Below are 12,259 nucleotides of genomic sequence, written 5' to 3'. Positions count from 1 at the left end.
CAGGCACTGTGCTAAGTAGGGTTGTTTCTGACATAGGTTAACTGTCATTCTCTTCAAGCAGCTGAGAAAAGCAGAGTTGTACTGTGAGGTATGATGTTAGTTAGGATCTAGGTCCTTGGAACCAAAGGTCCTAAAAGCTGAGGAAAGCTGAGGAAAGCCGTGGCTCTCTTGCCTTTGTGTGCTGATAGTGAAAACCTTGTGTCTCTTAGCATCTGCTTGTTACAGGCTATAGATAGGAAATGGATGCTGTTTGCTACAACCATTAAAGTATGAGTTAGCAGAAACCGAATAATCCTTTTCTGCAGAACGTTTTATTGGGCAGTGGAGTGCTAGGTATTGCTAGAGAGAATAATTCATTTTAAGAAAAAGAAGAGCTGTAAGAAGAGCTCCAGATTATTGTTATATTTATGGTACGTGAAGCAAGTCTTAGTTGGAGCTATAGTCTTAACAATAACCATTTTCTCCTTTTTCTCAATCCAGAGCACTTTCAAAATAATGTGGTTGCCAGAATATAAGAAACAGCAGTTACTCTTTCTTTTAAAAGATAGGCTGTATTTCTGTGAATTTTCTTTTGTGAAGATTTAAAGATCTGAGGAACAGCTTTTTTAAACAAACAAAAAACAACATAACAGGCTTTTGCAGACTGAGGAAGGATAATATTGATATTTAACAGTTCAAGAATCTTGAATCTTTCTGCTAGCCACACTATCTTTTCTGGTAGGACTTTGTGGGTTTTTTTTTTTTTCCTGTAGAAGAACTGGAGTACTGAAGAACTCTGGTTCTTCTGTCAGAGGTATGGGGGTGAGAGGACTCACCAGAGACAGAATGGGGAGCAGAACAGACATATTTACTGAAACACACAGCTGAGGGGAGCAGTGGGTGAGACTAAAGAGAGGTTTGCTGAGCCATATGTGGGTCAGCTTCTTTACTGGGGATCAAACTCAGGTCATAGTGATAATAGCACTGAGACTTAACCCCTAAGTCACTAGCGAAGCCCCAGGACTTTCTGGTTTTTTGGTTTTGTTTTTTAAGATTTATTTTTTTATACAAGAACCGGGGCACAGGTCAGAGATGCGGAGGGTGAGAGATTCACCAGAGACAGAGCAGGGAACAGAACAGGCAGACTGATGAAATACACTGCTGAGGGGAGCAGTGGGAGCGACCGGAGAGGTCTGCCGTGCCATGTGGGACCCTCGCTGGCTGGCTGGGATTGAACCGGGCTGCAAAGACTGTGGACAGCTTCACAGCACTGCGCTCAACTGCCTGCACCACCAGTGGAGGTCCCTTGTGTTTTTTTGTTTTAAGTTGCAATGTAATTTATTATTCATGGTCTATACTGTTCACTTATTTAGGGCAAGATAATTCTTAATTCCATACATAATATTAATTCTGTAGTCTGTTCATTCAGGACTCTTTTATGCTACCTCAGTCCCCCCTTTAAAAATTGTATTGTATATAGTAAAATGCACAGATGTGTTTTAAGAAATGTGTACACCTATGAAACACTATTCCCTCTAGGTCCCTTTCCAGTCAACTTCCTCTTATTCTAAGTAGTTACTGTTCTCATTTCTAGCAATATAGATTAGTTTTACCTGTTCTTGAATTCTATGTTCAATATATCATGAACTCTTGTTTTTGTCTTCTTTTGCTTGCTTCATTGCTGGCATTAGAGATGCATCTGTGTTATTTGGTATATCAACATTTCATTCTTTTTTTATTGAGGACCACTCAGCTTCCATTGTGGGAATATTCTATCATCTGTTCATCCATTCTCCTGTTGAAAATTCATGTCCTTCCCAGTTTGGGGCTATTCTAAAGCTGTTACAAGTACTCCTGTAGGAGTCTTCTTTGTAGATACATGTTTTACTTTCTCTTGGGTGTATTCTTAGGGGTAGGATGAATGGATCATAAGGAAATTGTATGAAGCTTCCTAGGAAACCGCCAAACTTTTCCAATGTCTTGATTTTAAATTACATGTACATTTTTTATTCCCATTAGCAATGCTTGTGAGTTTTAATTGCTTTACATCTCCAACAATTGGTGTTGTCATTCTAATTTTAGCCATTCTAGTGGGTGTGAAGTGGTATTTCATTGTGGTTTTAATTTGCATTTCTCTGATTTGAATGGCTTTTCCATCTTCATTCCTGAAACTTGTTTGATAAAATGTCTTCAAATCCTTTGCTCCTTGTTAACTGTAAATAAAGTCACAATGATAGTTGGAGTTTATTAGATAACCAGGTGAGGACTTGAACCCAGGAAACTGTCCTACAGATTTTACTGTATGAGAATTGTTCCAACAAACACAAATTTGAATTTAGTTTATGTAGGTAGGGACAGTGAATTATTGACATTAAAGATGTAATTATTCATCACAGGAAGGGCTTTAATCTCTTTCTTTGTAAAGAATGCACTGTAGAAATGCAAAAGATGGGTACCTATTGTTAAATCTTCTCTGAGTTTCCTTGGTCATGAAAAGACTGCCTGTAGGCAGGCATTAGATTTTACATGTCATTTCAGACTTAAAGTCTGTGCAGATGCTTTGCTCTCCTGTCTGCCAGAACAGGGTGAGGTCATTTTCCTAATCATTTTACAGTATGTTCACACCTGGTTCCCATTTAAAAAATTATAATGTGTACCCTTAGTCTTCTTTATACCCAAATTTTCCTAAAAACCACAGCCAAATTGGAACAATAATTTAAAAAAAAATCTCCCTGAGGGACTTCTGTAGGTTTTTTTTTTTTTTTAAATATGACTGGTGGCCTAGAATTGTTGATATGTCCTAAATATTTTAGGAGGCCCGTGAAAAACCATTGGAGATAGAGAATGAGTACATTGTGAATAAAAATCTGCTTCTGATAAAGCAATCATCCTGTCTTTTTTCATTTACTGCCAAGAAAATTTGAAATGAGACAGACCATCTACTTAGCTCTCTCCTCACCTCCTTTGAAATGCTTAAGTAGATAAATTAGAATTTATCTTGATCAGAGTTCTTTGATTAGGATCCTCGGAAAATACTGTCTGCTGAAGTTGCTTTTACTTCATTGTGACATCTCTTTCTGGCTCAGTATCCGACTTACATGATGTTGATCCAGATGTTTTAGGACATGTTGGTGATGTCCTATCTCACCGCTTCATATCACACTGATGGAAACTGAGGCAATTTGGCCATGCAGTTTATTTTGATAATAACTAATTTCAGGAAGGACTTGAGGTAGATGGGATTTAGCAACCCTCCCACAACATTGCCACCAGGTTATAATGAAAGCTAATCTGAGCTTTAAAAGTACTTCCATGCAACAGTCATTTATTAAATATTCTTAGCAAGCAAGCACAAGACATGATATACCCTATCCTGAAACTTGGTTCCTGCATTTTTAGGTATTCCAGCAGACATCATGGTGTTCCAGGTATAGCATTCTATTAACCTTATAGGTGACACCATTCAACCAGAAATCCCTAAAACCTGTATCTGTTGGATAGTGGCTAATTTAGACATCGAGACTTGAATTTCAAACACTGTCCCCTAAATTAGAGTATTATTTGGTTCTTGTAATCTATTTGTGCATCCTGTCTGTAAAATACTTGTGACACTCTACAAATGTGAAGAGCCATCATTTCACCGAGAACTCATTTAGAACAACCCTTATGCTGATTAACAAGATACTAATTTTACCAACAAAAATATCATTTTGGGGCATTCATCATTTTAAATTATAAAATCTCCAGATTTGTATAGATAACAGAAAAAATACTGTATCAACTCTGAAATGTGACTTGCCTGCTTTAATAATAGCTGTCCAGGTCCTGAGGTGCCAGTTTCTGTTTGGAGCTACTGTCTCCAAATCAATGAATTTGTTCCCATAGTGTAGCATAAACCAAATCCTATACATTTCAACTGTGTCAATGTAGTTTGAAAGTAAATGAACAATAACCCAGTCTCATTACTCAAAGTAATGAGAAGAGAAGCATTCATCTGGCTGGTATACAGAAATATAAACTATACCTCCTGATGACTTTAATAATACATTAAAACTTTCCAGTAAGGATACGTAACTGAGAATGTTCAGTGACAAACAAAATTAGGGTCTAGAACTCTTAATTTTGCTTTTTTTTTTTTTTTTTTGGTCACATAACTAGAGAGCATATGAGAGAGAGGGATGGGGAGATTTTTTTTTTCCTCTCAGTGATTTAAGTTTCAGGTCTCCTTGTTTAAAAAAAAGAAGGACCAAAGAGCTGATATAGCTGTCTTATTGCTGTCATCCTGCCCTCAATCTCCATAAAGTACAAGGAGAGTCAAACAACTTTTACTTTCTAGCCCAAGTATTAAAGACAAACTAAGATAAGGAAGGAAGGAAGGCAAGTGGCTGCAGTTATTGACACATCTTTCCATTTAAGTGCTAGTTCCTGATGCTTTATTTAAACTTATGTCTGCACTGGGGTGGTAGATATTGTCCTGGCTGGAAATAGCTGTTGTTTCACCACACTTATTAACATGGAAGTAGGACACCCAGGCTGAGGAGGGATAATCGTGAAAGGTGAAAGGTTTCCTTTCATTTCTCCCAGAGGAATATATTTTTAATTATAAACTAACACAAAGATATTCTTAAAAATCCAAGTAATACTGATAAAGTAAAAATTTCCTCTACCTCCCAACCCTGGTTACATCTCAATAAGCTGTTTAGTGGGGGTATTCTTTCAAATCGCTTTTCTGTTTATTTTCATATATAAGTTTACCTATAGAAATATGGCTTAGTTTTATAATTTTTAGCTATACCTGTTGTGCTGTGTAGTTTTTTTTATATTAAATTTATCTTTATACACTGTGAAATATTTCATATTGATTTACCTCATTATTTAAATTTTTTTAAAGATTTATTTATTTATGCATACAAGAACTGGGGTGCAGGCAAGAGGTGGGTGGTTGAGAGGATTCACCAGAGACAGAGTGGGGAGCAGAACAGGCAGACTGACTGAAACACACTGCTGAGGAGAGCAGTGGGGGAGACAAGAGAGGTCTGCTGCACCATGTGGGTTAACTCCCTGACGGAATGGAACTAGTGCTGCAGTGGCTGCGGACAGCTTCATAGTGCAGACACTTTACCGCTTGCGCCACCAGGGAGGCCCCACCTCATTAATTTTAAGTCACAGTATGATTCTTCTGGTATTGAAAACATTTGTCATTTCCATTTACTTTTACTGCAGACAGTGCTACAGTAAATACCTTTACAAAATATTCTTAGTGCTCATCTGCCAGTATTTCTCTCAGGCAGATGCAAAGGTCAAGGGATACAAACCTGACATACTGCCAGACTGCTCTCCAGAGCCTCTCTATTAGTTTACAGAACCCCTCTATCAATCCCACTTTCCTTGTCTAAAAGTAGCAATTCCCCCACAACCTTTCTTTCTTTGATAGCAGTATTTAAATTCTATTCCAATTTGATGTGAAATAAAGCTTCATTGTTTTGTAATCTTTACTTTTCTAATTACTAATAGGTTAAACATCTCGCTTTGTCATTTCAATTTTTTTTTTTTTTTTTTACTTGCCTTTTTAATATCTGTTTCAGTTTCTTTTGGACAGTTTGCACTGTTAAGATATTTTATAGGAATGTATATTATATAACCAATGATGTCATTTTGATGAAATGTTGGGTTCAGTCAGCAGGGTCCTTGGGTTACCTCTCAGAAAAGTTTCAGCAGAGTTCCACTTGCAGAGGCACAGGGCAAGTTGACCTGAGAGACAAAGACACTTGCACAGACACAGGCAGGTAAAGGCAACATTTTGAAAGGACAGGTTTATTAGGGAAAAAAAGGAGAAAGAAAAAAGAGACACCTGCATAGAAATAGTTGGGCAGTCTTGGGAAGAGAGCTGCATTTTGCCAGTGCAGAAATTGTTCTGATATAGTGTACTTTTTTGGGACAGGGGTTCATTGCTTTGTGAAATATTTATCTGTTAAATCAATCTCTTCTAGGGTGTGATTGGGTTAATCTGTTAGGACAGGTCAGGTGATTCATTAGTGGCTCTCAATCTCCATATCCCCACTTCTAGTCTGTGCTTCCAGATACTATCTGTAGCATCCAGTCCCTGCCTGTTGCCCTGTGGAAGTTTTTATTTCTATAGCTCCTCTAATGACTATGTTAACGATTTCTACCCCACCTCCAATTTCTGGACCTGTGAAGCCTCCATCCCAAATTTTCTATTCTAAGCCTCCTTCAACTAATATATATTCATATTTATATCCTATTGCAGATTATATAATTTACAAATATTTTCCCTGCCATTTGAATTTTTAAAAAATAACAGATTTGCAGAAACAATGCAAAATAGTACAGAGAGTTTCTGTAGACTCTCAGTCTAGTTTCCTAGGATGTTATCATCTGTATTAGTTTGTTCAGGCTGCCATAATAAAATACACAGGTTGGGTGGTTTAAACAACAGTTTATTTTCTCTAGACTTTGGAGATTGGAAATCCAAGATTGAGGTGCCAGTAGGGCTGATTTCTGTTGATGAAAATTGTGGTTAGCTTGAGGAAATAAAAATTGGATCTTCCCATTTATAAACTTGCCTTATATTTCCATGTATCAATAAAGGATATGTAAATCTTTTCTCTATTATATTTCATAATTGGTTATTACAAGTACATAGAAGCATTTTTGGGTTTTGTGTTAATCATCTATATCCATAAACTTGCAAAAGCTTATAAATTTATTTATTTAAAAAGTTTGTTTACAGAGTTGTTTTTTTTAAGATTTATTTATTTATACAAGAACCGGAATACAGGCCAGATGTGCAGGAGGGTAAGAGGGTTCACCAGAGACAGAACGGGGAACAGAACAGGCAGACTGACGAAATGCACTGCTGAGGGTGAGACAGGAGAGGTCTGTCACGCCATGTGGGTATCTCCGGGGCCAGCAGGGCTCTAACTGGCACTTCAGAGGCTGCTGACAGCTTCATACCGCTGCTTTCAATGGCCTGCGCCACCAGAAGGCTCCCTGTCTACAGAGTTTCTTGAATTTTACAGGTAGACAATCATTGTCTCAAATAGGTACAATTTTATTTCTTCTTTCCCAATTCTCTTATTTCTTGGTATCAGCTAGCATTCCCAGTAACCCAGTTATTACATTGTTAAATAGCTTTTCTGTCTTTTTTTTTTTTTTTAATTTCAGGCAGATACTTATAGAAGTATGATATTTGCTAAAGGTATTTGGAAAATAATCTTTATCAGATTAAGGAAATTCTTTTTTTAGTTTCATTGTATAAAGACTTACTTGGGAAATGACGACTTGAATGACTTTTTCTGTATTAATGAGATAATTGTGTGACTTCTGTAATCTGTTCTTAATGATTATTAATGTTGAGTCACTGGAAAAGTGATTTTCTTTTCATATGCTATTGGTCATTTCCATTTCTTTTGTGAATTGACTGCTCATAGACTAGATTTGTATTTTGTATTGGGTTGTTGTGGTGCTTTATAGATAATTTCAATCTGTTGTGATGATTAAGTCTAACATTTTTTCCTAAATTTCTGTTTTTCCCCTTTTGAGATTTGTATAATGCTTTAAAATTCTCTGTATTAAGCTAAAATTATTGATTGTTAACTTTTATAGTTACCTGACAGCTTTTAAAAAGTTATTTCATCTGATATTTATTTTATATAGTATATGAGCTTGAACTTCATTTTCTTTTCATACTTGTATAGAGTTGCCTATAAGTGAATAAGGCCTTCTTGTTTGACATATCAATTCTCACATATACTAAATTTTCTTATATGATTGGGTCCATATTTTTGTATAATGCTGTGCTAAAATTGTATTATTTTAATCATTCTTGCTTTAGATCAGGGCAAGTCTCTGAGACAGGAATTTAAAAACAGAATAACCTATGTTCAAATCCCAACTGTGCCACTTGACAACAAACTTTGTTATCTTGGGTTCAAGTTAGTATTTTTGCCCCTTTTTATGTTTCCTTTCCTGGAAAATATTGATAGTAGTATCTACCTCATAGGTTGTAATAAGCTTAATATTATACCTGCCACTAAACCCTGAATAATTGCTAGCTGTCATTGTTGTTTTAGAAGGTATTGCTTCTTTTTTTAAAAAGTACTTCTATGAACATTCTTCCTCTGCTCTCCTTGGTCATTCCCTCCCTCCAAAAATGAATGATGAGAGCCTGATGTCCATAGGCCCTCTTTCTGAAAGACAGGCCATGTTCAGGCAGAACCTGTAGTTGTTTTTGCAAAACCTGTTCTCCCATTTTCTGTAAGGATGTGAATTTTCCTTTCTACTTGCCTTGTGCTAAGTGCACCATGTCTACATCCTGTAGGGGAGGTTTGCATTTCTTAGTTATTCTGCTTGGACCTGTGAGATCATTCTAGAGCAAGCGGGAAGTAAAAATAGGAAGAAGCCCTTTGTGTCCGTACATTCAAATAGAGTTCTTTTAGTCTTACCTGTTAAAAAGTAAATACTGTATTATCGTTGCTGTATAACTCAAATATATTTCTCAATTGGTTTGGAACATACCCCTCTCTTTTATTATTAGTTATCCCCCATTACCTACAGGGTTATGCAGGAAAATGTTTTTTCATTTATTTAAAAAATATTTACTAGGGCCTCCCTGGTGGCGCAGCGGTTGAGCGCTGGGCTGCAAAGCTGCCCGCAGCCTCTGCAGCGCAGATTGAATCCCCGGCTGCTCCCCGGCCACCAGAGGAGGGTCCCACATGGCGCGCAGACCTCTCCTGCCGCACCCGCTGCTCCCCTCAGCAGTATATTTCATCTTTCTGCCTGTTCTGCTCCCGCCTCTGGCTCTGGTGAATTCTCTCACCCTCTCACGCTTCTGACTGTACCCAGTGCTTGTATGAATAAATAAATAAATCTTAAAAAAAATTTATTAAAGGAAGTAGTCAACTGGAGCTCTAAAAGCTAAATAAGAACTTCAGATAAGTTTGTCACAAGGATGGATTTTGAATGTTTTGCTAGTATTTTAAAACCCTCATCTCTGTTGATTTTATTTCCTTCCACTGTATCACATTATCAAAGAACCAAGAGTGGTAACATTATGTGATAGGAATATATAGTCAAAAAGTTTATTACTTCAGTGGCCCAGTTTTCTGTTTTTGACAACAAACACATTAAAAGGAGGATACATAGTTACACAAGGGGATTATAAGTTTAATCATAAGCTTTTAAGCAGAACATAACTAGTTGTTTTTGGCTCCAGGTTTCTAGAAACCTGGAATAGAAATAAAAACCTAACTCTTAGCTCCTGCCATTGGAAATACATTGTGTAGAAATAATTGGAGATCAAAAAAGTGGTAACACCCTTCCCTCTACCCATCCCTAAAATATTCCCTGGGGAAATGAATTTCTGGTTTGAACCTGGAGGGGAAACCTCTTCCTACTTCCATCTACCTCTTTCCAGGTTTATTTGGGTTTGTTAAAAGAAACTGGATTTCAAGAGATGGTAGTGACCAAAAGAGATTACAATCTAATTCTCTTGTTTAAATATGTCGAAGGAGCACAGGACATTTTCCAAGTAGCCTTATATGATGCATACTATACATTTCCTGTCTGATGAAGATCAACTTTGGGAAAACATTATTAACCTGCAAGTTCACTTTTCAAAAGCTTCTTAATTTTGAATAGGTAACATATGGTACAAAATTTTAAAAGTATAAAAAAGCATAAACCTCTCATAACTTTCCCTATTTCCAGATGCCCAATTCCCCTTTGTAGAGACATCAACTACTACCAGTTTCTTGTATATCCTTTGCTATGCAAGACTTCATATAGTATATACATACATAGGCTTTCTTTTTTTTTCTTTTTTTTCTTTTATTAATTTTATTTTTTTTAAATAATAAATTTTATTTTTATATTCCCCATACAATTGCAGCCCCCCCATTCTGACCCCAATCCCTCCCCTCCTGCCCAGGCTTTCAATATGCATGTATAAGTAAGTGGTGGTACTGGGGACCTCCCTGGTGGTGCAAGGGCACTATCAAGCTATCTGCAGCCACTGTAGCACAAGTTCTATCCCCAGCAGGCCAGGGAGCAACCCAAATGGCGTAGCAGACCTCTCCTGTCTCACCTGCTGCTCCCCTCAGCAGTGTATTTCAGTCAGTCTGCCTGTTCTGTTCCCTGCTCTTGGCTCTGGTGAGTCCTCTTCCCCCCCCACCCCCCGTCCTCCCTCTCCCCCTTCCGTCTCCTCCCCACCTATGGTGTGTACCTCAGCTCTTGTATGCATAAATAAATAAATCTTTTTAATAATGTGGTACTTAGCAGTCTGTCTTCACAATCTTGCCAGATTTTAATTTTTAATCTTGAAAATCTGTCAAATTACCCCTTCGTGGAGGTTGTCCCACTTTATTTTCCTTTCCACAGTCCATGTGAGAGAGTAACTATTTCTCCACAACCTCACGAACACAGTGCCTTTAAACTTTGGTTTTGCGAGTCTGAAGGAAAACTAGTATCTTGTAGTATTAATTTGCATTTTTGCTATTATGCAATATGAAATTGAAGCTGACTATCTTTTTGAGATGAATTTAAAATATTTTTTCCATTACATCTCTTGACATTGCCATGTATTCACTTTACATTCCGTGTATTAACTTTGCAGTCATACTAGATCCAATTTCCCCCCACTGAAGACTAACTCAGGAACATAGGTTTAGAAAATGCTTAGTATTTTGGCAAAATTTTTATTTTCCAAACATCCAGATACTTTTATGAGGCGGAATCTAAGGCCTTGAACGGCATCACGAGCTTACCCTTGAGCCATTTCGAAGACTTGGGCTTTGAAGGAGAACAGCACCGGGGCGGGCGGGCTCCGCCCTGCGCGGGCACCTGAGGGCGCCTCGGCCTGCGGGGGAGGCCTGGTGCCCGGCGGCCGCGAGGCCCTGATCCCGCCTCCCCGCGCGCCGACTGCAGCGGCCCCTGGCGGCCGCGGAGGGCGCCCCGGTCCCGGGCCGGTTCGCGGCTGAGTCCGCTCTTCCTGCGCACACGTCCTTTTCTCCACGGTGGAAGCCGCTGCCCTCTCCAGCGGGCCGGGCTCCGCTTCGCCGCCGCTCTGCGCAGTCCGACTCGGCCGCGCTCCGGCACCGGGGCGGCCCGCGCTGCGCTGCCCACGCGCACTTCCCAGAGGTGGGGCGAAGAGGGCCGGGGCTGGGGTGGTTTCCGCGTCTCTCTCCCCGCTGCGCCCCCGCCGCCCCATTTGGGGCCATTCGCGAAGTTTTGAACTTCCGGGGTTGACTCGTCCTGCTTCGTTGCGGTGGGCGGCCGCGGGGTGCAGCCGTGCCAGCGCTGGGGCGCGGCCCTTTAAAGTTTCTGTTGTTTAAACTTCGGGGGTGTGGTCGCGGCGCCTCCTCTCTCAGCGGCTGGCTGTCCCTGGCCGCCCGGTCCTTGGCCCCTGCCCCGCCTTCCAGATGCTCTGGAGTCATGAGCCGGGAGGGCGCCGGCACCCCTCTGCTGGCTGAGGTGATCAAAGGTGAGTGCGGAGCGGGGTTTGCTGCTCCTCGGTGGCCCCCAGCCCCAGCCCCGACGCCCCGTATCCTGAGGGTACAGGGCGGCGCCCAGCCGTGGCGGAGGCCCCGAGCGCTGTGGAGAGGGGTCTTTGAACTTGAGCCAGGGCGCGTGCTTTTCATGGGTGTGGGTGGTCCCGGACTCCCAGTTCCCAGGCTCGCGGGCTTGCTCTGGGGAGACTCCGCTGATCGCCCCACACTGCACTCGGGACCCTCGCGTCCTCACACCCGTCACGGGGAATTGCATTGAATCTCTGCACCCGAGGGAGCAGACGCCTCCTTCACTGTGCACAGGGATCAAGGGTCATTAGTAGTTGGAAAGGAATAAGTTCCATCATGCGTGCGAGTGTTACGGTGGCAAGACTTTTTCAGTTGTGGAGTTGACAAGGAAATACATCCAACAATTGTGTGAGCGAAGACAAAAATGTTTAAATTACCATCTGGGGAAAGGATGGCATCCTTTTGTGTCTTACTTTTTATAAGGCTGTCTTGTTTTTGTCACAAGTTGGTAGTAAGTATTCCACCAGTTCTGCTAGTACTAGTACTAGTATTGAGGAAGACTTTCTTTCACTGAGGATTTTTAGGCAACTTTTTTTTTCAGTCGGGTGGGTGGGGAGGGGGAAGATGGGTGGAGTCCCAGCGTTACTGCCCTGCACTGTTCTTGCTAAACTTCACAGCAGCCTAACTGCATTTGTGCAACACGAAGTTCATCTCACACTTACTCATCATGTAGAAACCTCTCATTG

The 12,259-nt window shown here is 40.3% G+C and overlaps 1 protein-coding gene across 18 annotated transcripts in view; it reads left to right on the top strand.

Moving 5' to 3' along the window:
* The window catches only part of CDC14B (cell division cycle 14B), a 108,770-nt gene that overhangs the window by 31,581 nt on the left and 64,930 nt on the right, over window positions 1-12,259 (top strand). For 2 of the 18 annotated variants that reach the window (XM_054689425.1, XM_037495003.2), the window contains exon 1: window positions 11,326-11,479. The exons of 15 other annotated variants lie outside the window; for them this stretch is intronic. In XM_054689425.1, coding sequence (XP_054545400.1) covers window positions 11,431-11,479 — 49 coding nt within the window. In that variant the 5' untranslated portion in view covers window positions 11,326-11,430. Of the gene's footprint in view, window positions 1-11,325; window positions 11,480-12,259 lie in introns of those variants that run through there. One more of the 18 variants, XM_037495009.2, reaches the window with a different exon arrangement.

Source organism: Talpa occidentalis, unplaced genomic scaffold (genome assembly GCF_014898055.3).
Source record: "Talpa occidentalis isolate TD23 unplaced genomic scaffold, MPIMG_talOcc4v2.1 talOcc4.7, whole genome shotgun sequence".
Taxonomy (NCBI): domain Eukaryota; kingdom Metazoa; phylum Chordata; class Mammalia; order Eulipotyphla; family Talpidae; genus Talpa; species Talpa occidentalis.
This window is presented reverse-complemented; position numbering and strand designations above follow the sequence as displayed.